General features: G+C 39.6%; 1 protein-coding gene across 1 annotated transcript in view; it reads left to right on the top strand.

Moving 5' to 3' along the window:
- The window catches only part of DISC1 (DISC1 scaffold protein), a 176,551-nt gene that overhangs the window by 21,157 nt on the left and 135,303 nt on the right, over positions 1-20,091 (top strand). The window contains exons 2-5 of the mRNA XM_058166515.1: positions 2,490-2,637; positions 9,450-9,570; positions 12,847-13,082; positions 19,787-19,841. Coding sequence (XP_058022498.1) covers positions 2,490-2,637; positions 9,450-9,570; positions 12,847-13,082; positions 19,787-19,841 — 560 coding nt within the window. The remainder of the gene's footprint in view (positions 1-2,489; positions 2,638-9,449; positions 9,571-12,846; positions 13,083-19,786; positions 19,842-20,091) is intronic.

The raw sequence follows: 20,091 nt of genomic DNA, 5'->3' as shown, positions 1-20,091 counted from the left end.
GGATCCTCAATGTCTTGCATGAAGGCCACCCAGGCATCGCCCGCATGAAGGCGTTAGCCCGCAGTTACCTGTGGTGGCCAAGGCTAGATGGGGAAATCGCTGAGTGGGTGGCCGGGTGCCCAAGGTGCCAGATCCATAGAGCAGCTCCTCCAGCGGCAGTGGCCACTGAATGGGAGATGCCAAAAAGCCCCTGGGCCCGCGTCCACATAGATTTTGCCGGCCCCATCCAAGGTCACATGTTGTTGATTATCGTTGATGCTTACTCTAAGTGGGTCGAGGTTGTCTCAATGACCTCTACCACCTCAGAGGCACTGATCCATGCACTTAAGAGAGTTTTTGCCACTCATGGTTTGCCTGATGTTTTAGTGTCAGATAATGGGCCGCAGCTAACCTCAGCGGCCTTCCAAGCATACCTGGCAAAGCAGGGCATTCGCCACGCCACTATTGCTCCATTTCGTCCTGCCTCGAATGGCCTGGCTGAAAGGACAGTCCGCTCAGCTAAAGAAGTCCTAGCTAAATTAGTTTCCGGAGATTGGCGAGACAAAATAGCGACCTACCTATTAGCACAACACACCACTCCATGCCCCACGACTAACCGCTGCCCGGCAGAACTGCTGATGGGCCGGTGATTGAGGACTGTGTTAGATCGTTTTCACCCTGAGTACTCGCCAGAGAAACCCCCTGATTCTACCGGTGGAGCCCACGCATTCCAAGTGGGGGATTGGGTGTATGCCCAGCATTTTGGGGGGGACCCGCGGTGGCTACCAGGTCAAATAGAAGAAGTGACCGGCCCCCGTTCATACCGGGTTCAGTTGGAAGATGGTCGCATGTGGCGGCGCCATGTGGATCAACCCGGCCGCCGCCACATGCCCCCATCCAATGTACCGAGCAACACAGATCTGGCCGCATCGAATCAGCCACCACCTGTACAAAGCAAAGAGTCCCGTCCAGAAAACATGCCCAATCCTGATAGTCCACCCACAACTTCACCAGCTGTCGATTTACCTCAAAGGCCACATCAGGACCGGTCCAACGAGTTTCCATCCAGCGCGGCTGAACAAGCCCCAGAAGTTCGTGAAGTTCCTGTGCGGGTCCCATCAATAGCACCTGGTACGGTTGTACTGCGCAGGTTGGAGCGAGCCAGGAGACGCCCAGCCTACTTGGCCGATTATGCTTGTGCAATCCGGGAAGGGAGGGGTGTTGTGTTCAGCTGGAGAACACATGACCAGTAACCAGCAGTTGATTGGTTAACCGCCGATGCTATAGCCGGCGGGAGAATTAAGGAGCTGCTATTGGCTGAGCTGTTTACAGCTCCAATATAAAAGGGCTGTCAGTTTAGAGCTTGCTCGCTTGCTCACCTCAGTTAATTGTTTGTAGTTAATAAAAGAACTGTTAACGGTTCTCCTGCATTGCCTCACTTCTTGCTGTTGTTTTGCAAATACAACACTGACAATCAGGGAACTCAGCTGGGATTGTCAGAGCCTTTTAAAAGCCTTTTTTTTTTTGGCCGAAGTGGTTGTAGAAAAAATGCTTTTAAAAGTAAAAAAAAGTTGGCCACGCCCACCCAGTCACATTACCACCCCCCCAACCAAGCCACACCCACAGAACCAGTAGTAACAAATTTTACATTTCACCCCTGATGTGGAATCCTTGCTGGACTCGTGGTTCTATCTTTCCTCTATGCCTGGCCTGAAGGTTGTGTTGTGTTCAGGTTTTAGAGAACTGAAGTGTGAGGTCCAATAGCAGCCTTCCTCTTCCTCCCCCTGGGCCATTCTGGGCGTTTTAGGAAGAATCTGTCCTCTTTCCTATAGCTGTTATGTAATTAGCATCATGATACATTTGACCCTGAATTTGCCACTGAATTTGCCACTGAAAAACTGTCATGAGTGAAGTGATTATGAAGGTATGATTAGGTTTATCAGATGTCTGAGTAAGGAAAGGAGGACTTAGACAATTGGAAAAGAAGATAAGTAGGGGAAAAGAGGACTAACTGGTTAACTTGATATCCATGACAAAAATTACAGCAAAAATACTAAAACTGTACTTTAGGCCCACACATATGTGGAATTACTGGTTTTCAACAACAATATTTTTCAACAAATCTTTTTTTTAAAGAATATATACTAGCAATAGTATTGGATCAATGATGATGTGCTTTTCAAATTTCACCATAGAAAGCTACTCGTAAAGATAGTCATGTGAGATACAGACTAAAGTAATCCTATAGTTCCACACAGTAAAGGACTAGACTGAAGCTGATTTCTGGGATCAGAAAATTAAATAACATTAAGTCTAGACTGTCAGGTCTGTCAACAGATATTTTTCAGTTCTGTTTTTAAAACTTACATCCATTAAAAAAATAAAATCAGTTAAAATATTGCACGAATAAATATTTTCTGCATATCTAATATCGCTTTGTTATTTGATTTCAGACAAATTGTAACATACTGTGTAGCATTTGATAATGTAATTCTCCCTTGTTTTCCTAGCTGATAAATTTAGCAGAAGACTTGAGGAGCTACATAAAGAAAAAAGTTTGCTGAATTTTCAGCTTCCTTCACAGCATCCTTCCGTTAGCAGCTTCTTGGACAAATTCAGAGTCTACGTTCAAATGACATTGTATGAGGGAGTTCATAAGTAAGTGTGCAAGAACCTGATGCCTTTCCACACAATTATGTTGGAATTTATGAACTCAGGATTTTAAGTCTGTGTATGGTTGAAAATAGTGGGACACTGTATAGGTTTGTGTGTGCTTAAGGTAAAGGTAAAGGTTCCCCTCGCACTTACGTGCTAGTCGTTTCCGACTCTAGGGGTGGTGCTCATCTCCGTTTCAAAGCCGAAGAGCCAGCGCTGTCCAAAGACCTCTCCGTGGTCATGTGGCCGGCATGACTCAACGCCAAAGGCGCACGGAACGCTGTTACCTTCCTACCAAAGGTGGTCCCTATTTTTTCTACTTGCATTTTTACGTGCTTTCGAAACTGCTAGGTTGGCAGAAGCTGGGACTAGTAACGGGATTCGAACCGCCGAGCTGCCGACCTTTCAATCAACAAGTTCAGCTGTCTTAGCCCCTGAGCCACTGCGTCCCTTCTGTGTGTGCTTATTTGTACTTAAATGCACATAAATTTAGGGTTAGTGTTAATACCACCTTATAATGCCTTGATAAGGCCACACTTGGAATACTGCATCCAGTTTTGGCTGCCACAATATAAAAAAGATTAGCGGTGACATGATAGCAGTGTTCCAATATCTCAGGGGCTGCCACAAAGAAGAGGGAGTCAAGCTAATCTCCAAAGCATCTGAAAGCAGGACAAGAAGCAATGGATAGAAACTAATCAAGGAGAGAAGCAACTTAGAACTAAGGAAAAATTTTCTGACAGTTCGAGCAATTAATCAGTGGAACAAATTGCCTCTAGAAGTTATGGACGCTCCAACACTGGAAGTTTTAAAGAAGAGATAGGATAACCATTTGTCTGAAATGGTAATAGGGTTTCCTGCATGAGCAGGGGGCTGAACTGGAAGACGTCCAAAGTCCCTTCCAACTTTGTTATTCTGTTAGCGCAGTGTGTATATAAGAATCTGAGCTGGGAAATAAGATCTTGCTTTTGCCATAAATTGCTTCAAAGCAAGGTACAACATTCACCTTAAATTTCCTTTCAGTCATGGAGGGCTAATTCTGACCCATTTTTTGAGCGTTAATGGAGGTGATCTGTTTTGAATAGTGTACAGGTTTTGTGTAAGTGCTAAGCATTTGATGATGATAACTGTTTGGGAGCACAGTCCAGTGGGAAAAAGTTTACTGGCAATTTTTATTGGAATATATGTGCAAGTCCTAGAGATTTGAAATTGGCTTGCACAATAGAGCATACCAATGGATTGTATTTTTACTAATTTACCGATGTATAAATAGTTACAGAATTTAATCTGGAGAGCTGCCTTCTTCGATCAATTGCCAAACAGTTTTGTTAAGGCTATAGCTTCCATGATTACCATCCGGCAAATCTAAGAATTACATTCCTGTCACTGCTTTAGAGTAATTTTCAGATTAGTATCCATAGCAAAATCCCATATTTATTTATTTTATTGTACTTCTCCTTAACTACCTGTGCCAGAAATGATAACACTGCAGTCCATTACGACTGATTTAGCTTTTCCCTTCTCTCTCTGAAAAATTAATAGTTGTGCTGAAAATAGCAAACATCCACACATTTTTCATTGTATCTAAATCCTTCTGCTGGATTTGCTGTCTGGTGGGCTATTGGCAAGTGAGGCACTGACATCAGGAAACCTTAAACTGAAGACTTTTTCCAACTGATTAGTTTCTATACAAATTTCTTAAGTAGTTTGTCCAAGCATAGGATTGAATGTTGAAACTCATTGGAGTAAATACTGGAGAAATAGAAGACCACTTTGCTGCAAAATTGATAACAATTTTTAAAAAGTGCTCTGGACATCATATGCATGTATTGCAGCCTAATTTACTCTTTGAAAAACTTTCAAATATTCCCAGAAAATCTGGGCAATTCTGATGAAGAGATAATGGTGCCTCACTAGTTTGAGCTGAGCAACCACAAGTTGAAAAGTCTATTCATAGAACTTTTCTTTTATAATTATTATTTGTTTTATTGGCAATAACATTAGAAGAAAAATATGAGAACTGTAGTTCTCTATTTGTTTCCCTAAGAAAAAATAAATATTTGTTGTCCTGACCATGAAATACGGGTAGTCCTTGACTTACCACCACAACCGAACCCAAAATTTCTATTGTTAAATGAGATGTTTGTTAAGTAATTTTTGCCCCAATTTACAACCTTTCTTGCCTCAGTTGTTAAATGAATCACTGCAGTTGTTAAATTAGTAACATAGTTGTTAGGTGGATCTGGATTCCCCATTGATTTTGCTTGTCAGAAAATCGCAAAAGGTGATCAAATGACCTTGGGACACAGCAATGTTCATAAACATGAGCCAGTTGCCAAGCATTTAAATTTTGATCACATGATCATGGGGATTCTGCAAAAGTCATAACCAGTGCTGGGATTCAAATAATTTAACAACCGGTTCTCTGCCCTATGCTGGGTGGGCATGGCCATGGTGGGCGTGGCCAGTGGGTATGACATGCAGCACTCCGCCTCCTGCACCCCTCTGGGAGCAAAAATGGGCCGCAGGGGTCGCCACCCCCCTGCACCCTCTTTTGGGCCTAGTAGGCCTCCCTGAAGCTTCCTGAGAGCGAAAATGGGCCACGGGGAGCATGCTTCCCCCCCACCCCCCATTTTGGGCCTAGGAGGCCTCCCTGCACTTACCTGGGAACCAAAATGGGGTGCGAGGGGACTCCTGGAAAGGATGGGGCAGGAAGGGGTGGAGCCAGCCAGCAATTTAACTACCAGTTCGCCTGAACCGGTCCGAACCGGCTGAATCCCACCACTGGTCATAACTGTGAAAAGTAGTCAAAAGTCACTTTTTTCAGTGCCACTGTAACTTTGAACGGTCCTTAAACAAACTGGTATAAGTCAAGGACTACCTGTATTTGGTCACTGGGAAAATATCTGAAATTTGTGAATCTGCTTCTGAGTTTATATCTGTATTTTTTAAATTTGTTGACTACCCATAAATGTTTTGTTACTTACTGATATGAAGATTATAAATAAGTAGGGCTTCCTTGAATGTTAAGAACATCAGAGTGGGACAAATATATGTAAGATGGCCCCGTGTGCACCAGGCAAGATAGGTTGTGGCTTTCTGTCCTGATCTCCGAGTGTGCCTGTTCTGCCTGAAAGACTATTGGATGTATCCAACTGTTGGCAGAAGGGTTGAATCACGTGATTCATTATTTGGAGTGATTTTTGTTCTTTTCAGGCCTTTGTGTGTTGGTTTTTGGAATAGCATATTCAAAAACATGGATATACAGCATAAGTGGAATATTTTGCCAAACAGGTGAGAATGGAAAGTGTAATCATGCTACCAAACAGCTTATAAAGAATGATTAGATTATTTATCTGGCAGCACTGAATGAAATTAATAGACTAGTTGAGAAAAGATTTATTGGCATGATGGATTTTCCTCAATTAAAAGAGGCAACTGTATCTTACTGTGTAACTAGGACATCCATCATCTACACAGAAACTTCACAAAATTGATTAAACATGTTTAAAGCTATTTTATAAAGCTCTGTACCCTTATTATTAATCAAAGACTTTTACTTTTTTCTGCAGAACAAACCATTGGTACATACAACATGGCGTTGTGCCATGATTTAAGAAGCAATAAGTTATTTCTAAATGATAGGTGAATAAATATACAAGGTTGAGCATTCTAAATTGACATATTAATTATTATACTGATTCTCAAGGGAGTCAGTAAGGTAATAGGATGCATTTATTCATTTGCCTGTGGTCAGTAATTGGTTTATTTTTGGCAAAGAAAATGGTATGATACACATACCATTTAATCTCATCACTCCTTGTCAGTTGGAATGGTATCCTTTTCTGTTTAAGATTATCAATCAGAAAGATATGTTCTTTTTCCCCACACAACGCTTGTTGTAGAGCAGGGCCACAGGGTGCTTAGATCTGGCCTGCGGGGCTGCTCTGGAAATAGCAAAGGACCGGCCAGCGGTGCCTTTGCTAGCAAAAATGGGACACAGGCGGGGTGCACGTGCCCCCTGTAACTGCTTTTGGCCTCCTGAGTGGTCCAGGAGGCCCTGTCCAGGCCCAAAATGACCCTCCAGAGTGGTCCAAGAGGCCTTCCAGGCCCAAAACGGGCCCTCTGGAGTGGTCCAAGAGACCTTCCAGGAACAAAAGGGGCCTCATTAAAAAAACAAAATCACAGAAATGTTTGCCTCCCTATTTTTATAAGTTATCTGCGGAGGTGCGGTCCCATGTCATGACCACCATGGCCATACCCACCACGGCCACATCCACCCAGCCCTCCAAGGTCAAATCCAATCCTGATGTAGCCCTCAATGAAATTGAGTTTGACACCCCTGTTGTAGAGCCTGATTGTTTGTCTTCTTCCTCAAAAAGTGCACAGTGGCTTTTGGTACATTTCTGGATTTTACATATTTTACATTAATTTGACTTATTTTGTCCACTTCTTCTATTTGCCTCACTCCCAAAAGTTTGTTAAGAATGCAGGAGCCCTTTCCTTAATATTATCACAAGGCTGTTCTTATTCCACTTCATGGCTGTCTTACTTTCCATTCATTTTTCCCTTTTTAATTGTTTCTGTCTTAGTTTCTAAAATTTTTATTTTTAAAAATAAAAATTTAGGAATTTTTCCCTAAATTCTGCCCACAGTTTTTATTAATTTTTCTTCCTTTCTCCATTCTTCCTTAAAATATAAGCAAATTCTTAATAAATTCAGTCACTGTTACTGTCACAAATGCAGTGACATTCTTCCCCAATTCTTCAAACATCCTTTGTTAGAATCTCAGGTTTAATCCCTATTGTTTGCTATGTTAATGGCTCTTTCTTTCTTTCTTTCTTTCTTTCTTTCTTTCTTTCTTTTCTTTTCTTTTCTTTTCTTTTCTTTTCTTTTCTTTTCTTTTCTTTTCTTTTCTTTTCTTTTCTTTTCTTTTCTTTCTCTCTCCCCCCTCTAAATAAATGAATGAATGAAGGAATGAATAAATAAAAATAACTCTATAAATAACCATTTCTCTCTTTTAATTTATAATCCAGAATGGAAAAGCAACCAACAAAAGAGCCTCCCCCTTGCTTTTCTCTATAACCTTAACTCTTTAACCCCCTTTGGCTGTGTATAGCTTTACAGTCTGTGGGTTGGTTGTTTTTTTTTTTTTTGCAATTGTCCTTAACTCTTTGTTTAAAAAAGTCAACCAATCATTTCTGTTGGAAAATTTAAAAATTTCCCTTCCCAATGGAGGTATGTTTTATATAATTAATTCAAAGACACTTTAAATTATGCAACTTCCCAAATTTGACAGATTCCTTTATCCATTTTAAATTTTCATAGTTCAAAATCTTAGTAAGATTGGTAAAATCTTGTTTCTCATTTAATTACTTTAAAATCCTTATAGTTTTTTTTTAAATTTCACTTTAATTACACCTTGGGCCAAAAGAACTTTCACCAGGTATCAGCCTTTCCAAGTAGACTAGACAGGAAACAGAACCAAATTAATTAATTCTATTTTATTATAAGACTACATTACAGTAGACATCTTGCAAGTCTGATAATACAAATATCGCACCATCTCTTTTACAGGCTGAAATGTTAGGTTCCTTTCTGAGTCTCTGTCTTTATCTATTATGCAGTTGTGGGTTATATTCTCTCTTATCTGTTTGTTCCCTAGGCAGCATCTCTTTCCCACCCTCACCCCCCCATCCCTGTTTCTCAATGTTATTCCCATACACCATTACACCAGCTGGTCTAGTTGTTCTTCTGTTCAGAAGGTCTCTATATTTGTAACACAAAGCTTACATTTTAACATTGGTGTTTGGGTGAACGCAGGATCTTTTAGCATGTTCCGCTGGGGCTGTGAGCTTTGTTTCTTCTGTGTCTCCCAGTGTTCATATCCATGGATTGCCCACAGTTTCCCTTAGAAGGTCTAGGACAATTCACCACATCCAACCTGCCAAGGGACAACCTGCTGCAGGACAAAAGTTACACAATATTGAAGAAATGGTGAAATAGAACCATTCAAGAAAGGATGCAAAAGGAGGGACAAAATGAAATGTGAATGACAATTTTTTAATGACAGTTATTTTAAATAATTAAATAAAATTGTTGAATTGTCCCACAGTGAGTTGGTCTGGTGGGTAATTGTCCCCGTGGTGAGTTGGCCATGGCAAAGTGGCCATGGCTAGTTGGTCATGGCAAATTGGTAGTAGTGAGTTCGCTGCGGCAAGTTGGCCATGATGAATTGTCTCATTCTGTCCCTGTGAATCCCTGGGGTTTTCTTGCAAGGAGCTGCCTTCTGGAGCAGATATGGGCAATCTCTTGGCTTTTCCATATCCAGAGAAGTTTTGATTAAACCCAGTACCAGTTTCTACATTAGCATCATCTGTGGAGATGGAACATCACCTTTGGAGACATGCCAGTTCACCATTTTTCTCCACATGGAAACCCTTTAGATATTGTATTTTAATCAGGGGAATAGCAACTTTTGTCCAACTCCTAAAGCAATTTTCAACAAATGACTGCTAAAGTACTATAAAATACATATACATGTTCAACCTTGGTCTGATTTTGTGTATTCAATAAATGAAGTATCATTGTGTGGATAGAGAGTTTTCTCTACTAAGTCTTTTTGCTGCTAGATCTTTAAGAAATAATTGTTTATTTAGCCTTTTTAACCCCATCCTGGCATTCTACAGATATATTGGACTGTATGTTGAGTTTCTCATCACTGTAGTCCAATACATTTGGAAGTCACCAGATTGGATAAAATTGTAACAAATATCATTATGTATATTCATTAATATTTATGAATACTATAACAGGGAAAGGAATCCTCCCCTTGAAAAAAGCGATCAGAAGATATTAAGCCTTCCTTACCATGAAAGGATACAGATTCCAGGTACAAAACGGGACCAGCTGCTTGAGGAAAAGAAGTGGATACAGGTAAGCAGAATATGATGTACTTTGTGGGATAGTATTGTTGAGACTGCATGCACAAATACACTCTTTAGCACATATTTGTTATTATATGGCAAAAATCTTTAGTAAACCCACCTGTTACTTGGTGGGGGAAAAGGGAAGTTGGGACCATAAGAACTATGCAAATCTTTTGAAAGATATGTGGATATTCAGAGTTCAGTTTAGCAATCATATTTTTATCTTACAGTATTATTTGCCAAATGTATTTATTAATCTCTCTCTATTTTTCTTTTTAAAAAGTCTCCCTAATAGCTTGATAGTCAGAACCATGCAATCAATATGGCAATCAGTATTTATTTATTTGCTTGCTTGTTTACTTACTTATTAATCACATATGGCCATATAACTCACTCATAGTGACTCTGGGCAGCTTACACCATTAAAATTCTGAAACATAAAAATGCTATATAAGGGAAGGAGAAGGGGGTGGATTATTTGCTTGAGTCCTTTTTATTAAATTTGATCTGCTGTATTTGTTATTCATTAATTATTTGAACATCACTGGAAAAATTCTTACCAAAATGGTATTGTTACCACCGGCACAATTTCTACTGCAGTGTTAACAGTTCTACTCTTCTGGCAAAATAAGCAGTATCTTTAAAGTTTATTAACAGTACATTTAAGCTAGAAGAATTGACTCAAAATGTTTTAAAAGATGAGTATATAGAAATACAGATGGCATTTCAGGGTTTCTGTTCTTTCAAAAAGAAGAAACTACAAAACAAGCAAACAAAGATCACTGTTCTTAGACCAGAAATGGGTTTCACATAATTTAAAATCGATTCGCTCAGAATCAAAAATGTGAGTGTGTGCGCACATGCACACTGTGTCAAAAACATGGCGGTTTTCTAGGACGGGGTAGCTTCGCTTACATGCGCGCCTTGCACACATGCGTGCTGCATTGAAAACATGGTGATTGTATAGGACGGGATAGCGCGGTGGCGAGTGGCCGGCTCAGCCATTGGCCTTAACTACCCGTTTGCCCAAACCGATCCTAACTGGCTGAATCCCACCCCTGACTTAGACTTATATACCACTTCACAGTTCTTTACAGCCCTCTCTAAGCAGTTTACAGAGTCAGCATATTGCCCCCAACAATCTGGGTCCTCATTTTACTCACCTTGGATGATTGGAAGGCTGAGTCAACCTTGAGCCTGGTGAGATTCAAACTATCAAATTGCAGGCAGAAGTAGCAGTCAGCAGAAGTAGCCCCCAGTACTGCATTCTAACCATTGCCCCATCACAGCTCTCTGAGATATTCTCTTGAGTTTGGTTTTTTCCTTGCAGATGTTTCATTACTCAAACTAAGTAAGATCATCAGTGCTGATGGGAGTGGGGTTTGTTCTCAATTTATAAGACAAGCCACTAGAATATAAATAGAGAGCAAACCCCATTCCCTACTAGCACTGGTGATGTAACCTAGTTTGGGGAAGAAAAAAAGCCAAGCTCAGAGAGCACAAGGACCCCTCAAATATCAGTGTATCATCATGAGTCAAAGAATTTTACATTTTCTTCCTTTTCTGACATTAATACTGATTATCGTCACTTAATTATTATCAGAAGTTCAACTGTAGGAAAGGGTTTTTTTAAAACTTCATTTTATGAAAATAAGAGTTTATAGTTGTATTTTCCATTTGAAGACTATTGAATTTCTGACATAATTCCTAGATTGATAGTACAGAGAATGAATGTGTTTGGGCTACAAGCTTGATTTTATACTCAAAATAGCAGACCTGATGTTGTCCTGATGACCTCTTTTATCTTCTTGACAGAGGTTGAAGCATTAGCTAGCCTGTTCTTTTCCTGCTAAATTCTTTCAGGCAGGAGAATAAATAGCATATATCTGAGTCTGTATACAGTAAGTGTAAATTGAATTTCTTCAGCCAATTCATTGAATCAAGAAAAAAAAGTGGTTCATCCTGAGACGCTGAATATAACTGCAAAGTTAAATTAGCTTTTAAATTTTGGCTTGACATCAACAATATGCTTTTTCAAAGTAACTGCCTGTTGTTATTTTGAATTCATGCCTTTATCTTGTAATTTATATAATAAATAAGGTGCAGCCTGGAGGTTTTTATGAAAAGATTGGACAACCATTTGTCTGAAGTGATACAGGGGGTTGGACTAGAAGACTTCCAAGGTTCCTTCCAATTTTGTTATTCGATTATTCTATTCTATAATTCTTTTATTCAGTCCTAAAAAATGTAGACGTTCTTCTAAACACACAGACATTCTTCTAAAAATTAGTGGATTTTGCATATGTTATTTATTATTTATTTTATAATAAATTGCATAATTTATTATAAATTATAAACGTATTGCATATGTTATTTATTATTTATTTTATTTTTTTGAATTTATATCCTGCCCTTCTCCGAAAACTCAGGGCGGCTTACATTGTGTAAGGCAATAGTCTCATCCATTTGTATATTATATACAAAGTCAACTTGTATTGCCCCCCTAACAATCTGGGTCCTCATTTTACCTACCTTATAAAGGATGGAAGGCTGAGTCAACCTTGGGCCTGGTGGGACTCGAACCTGCAGTAATTGTAATTGCAGGCAGCTGTGTTAATAATAGACTGCATTAGCCTGTTGAGCCACAAGAGGCCCTTAACCATACCCAGCAGTGTTAAATCAATCAGCAAATGTAAAACTTTGGTCATTTAAAGGGATGTTGAATCATTTATGAACACCTTGGCTCAATGATGAATCTGGACATTTTAAAAGCATGATTTGATTATGGGATTTTTGTCTCAGTACATATCAGGTAAAGAGGGCTGATTTGATTGATTGGCCTGAGCTATAAATGCTTTCCAGTTATACAGGACAACAATATGGTCATATAACTCAAGTATATGTTACAAGTATATATTGAGTTTCTCTTACATATTCTGTATTATTCATTGATCAGTTTTTTTTCCTTGATAAAGATATACAATAAATCAAAATAGAGCTGGAAGGGACCTTAGAGGTCTTCTAGTCCAACCCCCTGATCAAACAGGAGACCCTATACCATTTCATATAGGTGACTGTCCAGTCTTTTCTTAAAAACCTCCAGTGATGAAGCACCTACAAGGCAAGCTGTCCCACTGGTTAATTGTCCTCACTGTTAACAAGTTTCTACTTAGTTCTAGGTTGCTTCTCTCCTTGATTAGTTTCCATTTGTTATTTCTTGTTTTGCCTTCTGATGATTTGGAAAATATATTGACAGCATACAGTATATTCCCTCTCTGTGCAGAAAGAAATTGAAGTTCTAAGAGCAAAGCTGGTTGTTCTGGAAGCTAAAGATCAACAGTTAAGGATAGAAATTCAAGAACAAGACTGCCATATTCAAGAGCAAGATTATGAACTGTCTACTTTGCTCAGCTGGCTGTCACTCAAAGAACTGCAGACAATTGGCAAAGCCCTGGCTGATATTTTGGTGGCCTCCCATAAAATTCCATACAGGTTGGATTTTCCAGAATCTGTCAAAAGGTATTCATTTTATGGATTATTGGTTTTTTTTAAATGAAAATCTGCTTTATATCTTTGCCTCTTATTTTTCATTGTATTATTCTACATTTAATGAAGAAACATATATAAAGAAATATAGTCTTTAATTTTATATCCCAGTTCTTAGAAAATTGCTATATGTATCTGAGTAATATTGATGTCATGTTTTATTTGGATTTGAGTTTCTTTTACTGATAGCCCCATGAAACCATTCATTTATTAGAATAATAGAATTCTAGAGTTAGAAGGGCCTTTTAGGCCAGTGAACCAAATCCCCTGCTCGGTATTGTAGCCTAGATTAAATTATCCCAGATAAATGTCTGTCTAGTCTTCTCTTGAACCCATGGAATGAAAACTTGCCCACCACCTCTCTGGGAAACTGTTTCTATCATCAAACTGCTCTTGGTTAATGACTTCTCATTCAGTGAAAATTAAAACAAAGCTGAATGAGTGGTACTTATGATCAGTCCTCAAAATTCCAGCCATCGCAGCAGGCCTGTGGTCACATCATTGTGATCTGGGTGCTTGGCAACCAGCTTGTTGTGTCTCATCCGATCTCACCACAGCCGGGGCCTTCTTATCTGCTTCCGAACACGGAGGAATTTCCTAGTATGCCTCCCGGCCCCAGCCCTGGCTCCATGCCCAGACAGGTTGAAGAGGAGGAAATACCTCCAGCCCCCAGCTCTGGCTCCATGCCCAGGCAAACGGAGCAACTAGACCCCTCCCCCTCCTCCACAGCATGTGAGCCTGAGGGAGGTCAATTGGCAACAGCTGCCGACTGGAGTGACCCTCGCGTCAGAAGACTTGATAGGCGGAGGCAACAGAAGGAAGGGAGGGGCAGGCCTGGATAAGTGCTGAGTCATGGAGCCACACCCCATGGCCTATATAAAGGATCTGCTTTCTGGCATTCTCTGAGTCAGGCAAAGTCTAAACATATCTTGCTGAAGTCACTTTCTGGTCTCCTGCCTGCCCTGAGGACTTTGCTAGGACTTTGGCAGAGCTGCAGAGGCATGCCTGATTCGGATTTCCCTGACCAGGCCATCAGCGGAGGAGTGGGACACGACACAGCTTGCACTTACGATGGTTGCAGCATCCTATGGTGATGCCATTTGTGACCTTTCCTTGCCAGTTTTCCATAAACCGTGGTGGCACAGTGGTTAGAATGTGGTATTGCAGGCTAATTCTGCCAAGTGCCAGCAGTTCGATCCTGATCAGCTCAAGATTGAGTCAACCTTCCATCCTTCTGAGGTCATTAAAATGAGGACCTAGACTGTTGGGGGCAATATGCTGACTCTGTAAACCAAGGATCTCCAACCTTGGTCCCTTTAAGACTTGTGGACTTCAACTCCCAGAGTCCCTCAGCCAGCAAAGCTGGCTGAGGAACTTTGGGAGTTGAAGCCCACAAGTCTTAAAGGGACCGAGGTTGGAGACCCCTGCTGTAAACCATTTAAAGAGGGCTGTAAAACACTGTGAAGAAGTATATAAGTCTAAATGCTCTTGCTGTAAGCAAATTCAATGGGGAAGCTGGCAGGGGCTATTGTAAGAGGCTCCTTGTACTCTAGCAGCTTCCCCCCCCCCCGCCAAGGATCCTGGCTATGGAGTATGAGATCACAAAGAGGCAGTCACCTGTATATCATCCCTCATCTGGCGGCAGTCACACTAAGCCCCACCATGTTTGCATTGTACTGCAGCAGCCATTTATCTGATTGCTGGCATGCTTGCGAACTGCCTGCTTGTGAATGGCTTTTCCATTGACTTTATTTGCTAGAAGCCAGCAGGAAGTTACAAGGAGGTTCTCACTTAACGATATTGATTCTTGCTTAATGATGACAATGGGAACTGCCAGGATTGCTGTCACTAAGCAATGCAGTCACTTGACCTCACATTTTATGACCTCATCACTCAGCAATAGAAATTCCAATTGCAATTATTGTTGTTAAGAGAAGACTACTTGCATTTTTAAAAAGTGTTTTTTTAAGAAACATGCAATTAGAATCGGTTTTCCTATAGCATAAATCCATTATACCATGTCTTTGGAATGAGAGTGCAGTCTTAACATGGCTTCCTGCACCATGCAATCTTTTTGTGGTTGAGAAGATTTGGTTTAATTCTGAAATGGCCCATACATTATGTGTATAGAGGAAGGTATTGTTACTTCACTTTCCCCCTAATTGTGCTGCGCAAACAAAGCACCTGGTAAAACTGTTCAGAGTTACAGAATGAGCTCGAAGAAATTCAATAAATAAATATTATAGACTTAGAGACTTCAAATAGATTTCAAATAATTTTATTGTCACTTTAAAAGTACACTAATCGGCATACATTAAAATGAAATTTAATTCCATACAGCTCTCAAAGGGTCACCACCTCCAGTATACCCTACATAAATTTGTCAAAAATAGAATAGAATAGAATAGAATTTTTTATTGGCCAAGTGTGATTGGACACACAAGGAATTTGTCTTGGTGCATATGCTCTCAGTGTACATAAAAGAAAAGATACGTTCATCAAGGTACAAACAAACAAACAAATAAATAATGCACATATCCACATATATTATATGACACAGAGAAACAACACAGTCTGGTTTGGATGTATAAGTGTACATGGCAAAAAAAACCAGATGTTGCGAGTTTACCAGATGGATGGCATAGGGCAGGGGTCTCCAACCTAGGCAACTTTAAGACTTGTGGACTTCAACTCCCAGAATTCCTCAGCCAGCTTTCTATTGGAGTCCTTTGCACAATCTCCTTTTTATTCCAATTTCATATATTGTATGTAGATTTGGTACCTGAAGTGTATGGAGATATGATGTTTGGCCCATCCAAACACTTTGAATTACATTTTTTATGCCTAAGGTTTCATGTTTTAGAGGGTAATAAGCTCCAAACAAGAAAAGAATGTCTTCTCCATGCTGCTAGAATTGCAGCGATATTTCTAATCCAAATATTGCTTGGTCATTTATATGTTTGGAATATTCAGGTGACATATGGGACAGTTAGTCAGAGCTGTATTCGATTTTTTTAGCTTTCTTTTTCTGCAGGAGCTCTTTGGCAATTGTTTTCCTTGATAGCTTGCTGTCATCTGTCTCTTTGGTTTAATAGAGGTTTGCTGTTGCCTTTTCTATTAACTTGTCCTTGAGATGTGCTTATTTCTGTTTTTTTGCTAATTCATGTTGAAGCACAGTAATGTTGACTGTTCTGCTTTTCCTTTGAAGCCATTGCATTCTCCATCAAGTGGTACACTATTAAGTGTCTTTAAGCCCCCTGCCCCTAGCTCCGTTTGTTCAATTGTTGGATGCTCTATTTTTAGTTGGATTTAATGACTTTGATACATGACTTTCATACCTGATTTATCACACTGTGAAATAACTAGACCAACATGGATACTTCCCATAGGGAACTGATAATCTTCAAACAGCACAATATGCACAAGACCTAAGAAAAAAAAATATTCTCTGCAAATCCTGTATCAATTTAATAGCCACAACTATTTAGATCTGGACAAATTTTCTAGAGAAAACCATCCAGCTCCGAACAAGAGTAAGAGAAAAGGCTCTTACAATCAATAATACTCATAAATTTGACTTAAAAGAGTAATAGTCAAACTATTATTTGCACTTTTAATTCTATTTTAAACCCTTTTATACTTCATATCAGAGACTTCTTGGTAATTATGTCCTGGGAACTCAAAGGCTATTTCCATAAGTTGCCATTTGCACACTTGAAATCCTGTGAAACAATTTAAAACCCAGCAGTAGTGTTCTCACTGTTACTTGATATGCCACATCAGTTGATCTATGCATCTTGTAGATTAGAAGAACATGACAGATGGTTTCCCCCTAGTTCCCTATGCCTCTTTGACATTCAGTGCTTTTATTTGGTGCATTAGAAAAAAAACACACATTAGTGCTTGCAAAGGGATACTAAGCCACCAAGCTGCTCCTTGTACTGATCAATTAAGTACTAAGGAGCTAGCGAGATACAAAGCAGTTTATTCTGTTAGGGCAGGAGAAGATTCATCCAATAAGTGACAGAAGACCAATGCTTCAAGGGGAAAATGCCTTGTGTTTTTCCTCCTGAAAGGCAGGAGGAAGTCCATGGCTTCAATTGCCTAACAAAGATGGAAGACTGGAGTCAAATGAGTACAGAGCAGGGGTGAAATCCAGCAGGTTCTGACAGGTTCTGGAGAACCGGTAGCAGAAATTTTGAGTAGTTCGGAGAACCGGCAAATACTACCTCTGGCTGGCCCCAGAGTGGGAAGAGAATGGGGATTTTGCAGTACCTTTCCCTTGCCACACCCACCAAGCCATGCCCACCAAGCCACACCCCCAGAACCGGTAGTAAAAAAAATTGGATTTCACCACTGGTACAGAGCCCACATTCCTGGGAGCAATATGAATGCTTCATATTGAAGTCCCTAAGAGACATTTCTTGTGCTCTCAGCATCTTTTGACATGCTCATGTGATTACTGAAGTCTGAAACATGGAATACAATATCTTTTCATCTCTATCCGTAATTAATCTAGAAAACCAGACTGATTCACAGCTCCTCGCTTAAATTTACAAATCCAAACACATTTTTATTACATTTCACTTCATCTCTTCATAGAGTCAAAATGATATTCATCATCATCGTAATGCATTATTTAATTTAATAATGTATTAGACTTGTATGCTGCCCAACTCTCAATGACTCTGGGTGGCTTTCAAAATCAAAGAAAGGCATTACAATAAAATCAATAAAAGTTGAAGATAAAATATGGCAAGCACAATGAAGCCAGGGATCAAATTGTTGCTTGCCCAAAGCCTGAGGTTCTTCTAAACAGCATCTGAGAAGAGTTTACCTACTATAGCAGCATCAGCAATACCTTAAAAAGCTATTCCTTAAGTTATATAGTAGTAATTGGTAGCAAAAGTGAATACTCCAGTATTGAATCTAGGTTGTTTTCTGCTTATTCACAAGATACAATTTATCCAATATGCTTTTTTCCCATTGCTGTTTAACCAGTAAAGTACAACATAAAACAAATATTATAGTTAAACAGTTTGCTTGTTAACAGATGAGAAAATACAGAGAGAAAATTTGCAGGTAGAAACGGCAAGCGCTAAGGAATTATTAGATGCCCTGATGGATTCATGTTGTGATGCTGAAGGGCAAAGAAACCGCTTCACTCTTAATAGAATTTTGCTATATACTTTTCATTGATGTAACTTTCAGCAAAGAGAAATCCCCTGGAGTATTGAATTTGTTCTCTTTCAAAGAGTTGGATTAGATCTGTTTTGAAGGTCATGCCTTTTAATGACATTTGGCGAAAGATTTCAAGTCTTTGGTAGAGCCAAGAGTCTTGATTTTCATTTTGGAGTTCCTTGATAAGTAAAGTCCGGTCCTTTTTTCAATCCTCATCAGTCTTTTCCCATTTCCCAATAGCTTATAGTTGCTTTATTTATTATGCTGTATGGAAGAATTGGCTTCCAGATTGATAAAGATTTCAAACAACTTGCTGCAAACAGCTAATGACAAACTTCTCTGTTACCACTATGGAGAAAGCCTCATTGCTGGATTATGGGAAGGCTTAAAACAAAATCCAAAAGTCTCTATCATAATATATTAATGGGAATATATTAATTCTAAATTGAAAATAATTTAGTTGCTGGAATCCTTATAACCTCATTCTATTCATCTCAATAAATCTTGTTAAGGAGAACTTGTGGATGGAAAACTATCATTTTTTTTTGGGAACAACTCTAAAAAAGCCTGACTTTCAAGTGCCAAGGAAATCAGGAAATCAGGCAGTTCAAATGAATATAAAGGTTTATTGCAAGTTAAGCTCTCTACAAAAATCTGAACTACTAACAGTCCAAGCAAATTGATAGTAGATAAGAGTCAGTGGAATTCAAGGTGGGCTGCACTTAGATTTCTCGGGGGCATGAAGGGACTTGAAACAGATGATGCATTTTCACAGTGTGAAAATCACAGTGTGATCAGCCTGACTAACAAGAAAGTCATCTCCATTTTTTTGCTGACATTAATGACAAGAAACAAAATAGTCTTAACTCTACTAGCCCATCAATCACCTGATAAGCGGTAATTTTATCACCACTGATTGGGTTCCTGGGGCAACAGAAGCTCACGATCAGGAGTGTCTTGTTGAGGAGGGACCGGAAAGATACTTTTTGGCTATGGACCAGGGGTGAAATTCAGCCGGTTCTATCTGGCTTGAGCAAATTGGTAGCGGTGGCTGTGGGAAGCTCCACCCACCCATACGGACATCATGACGTCACTTTTTTGCAATGATTTTAAGCCTCTGTGCATGCACAGAAGGCTTTGTACATGTGCAGATGACGCGTGCGAGCGAAGCGAATTGGTAGGGAAGGTAAGTGAATTTCACCCCTGCTATGACGTGTGTGAAGGCTGCACAGGGATAGATGTATCTGGTTCATCAGTTGAAGTCCATAAGTCTTAAAAGAGCCAAGTTTGCAGACCCCTGCCCTAGCAGAAAGTAGCCAAATCTTCAGTGACCAAAAGAAGAACATTGTCAATAATGTTAAGTTTTTAAGGTTGCCGGTAATCAGATGCACTTGTTACCTTTTAATAAGTTTAGCTGAAGTTGATGGTGCTTCTGAATATGTTTCTGATGGATTAACAAATGATATCAGATTTTAATACTAAATTGTTATTTCTAGGCTTCAAGAAAAAATACAGTCCCTTAACATATCTATGACAGAAACGGCTGCTGAAGTAAGTACAATGAAACTGTTATTTTACCCAGTACTAATGAGTCAATGAGTTACAGTACATTAGTGAAAGATACCAATCTTCCTTAAGCAAGGCCTAGCAGGTCCTTATTTTTGAATATCAAATTTGGATTTAAATGACTGCAACCTGTTTTACATTGGGCTGCCCTTGACAATGATTGAGTAAGCTGCAATTAATAACAAAATGCAACTACGCATCTGCTAATGGAAAGGGTCTAGTACATTATACACAG

The sequence above is a fragment of the Ahaetulla prasina genome, chromosome 1, assembly GCF_028640845.1.
Source record: "Ahaetulla prasina isolate Xishuangbanna chromosome 1, ASM2864084v1, whole genome shotgun sequence".
In the NCBI taxonomy this organism is placed as follows: Eukaryota; Metazoa; Chordata; class Lepidosauria; order Squamata; family Colubridae; genus Ahaetulla; species Ahaetulla prasina.
Note: the sequence above shows the minus strand (reverse complement) of the source record. Positions and strands in the feature narration are given on the sequence as shown.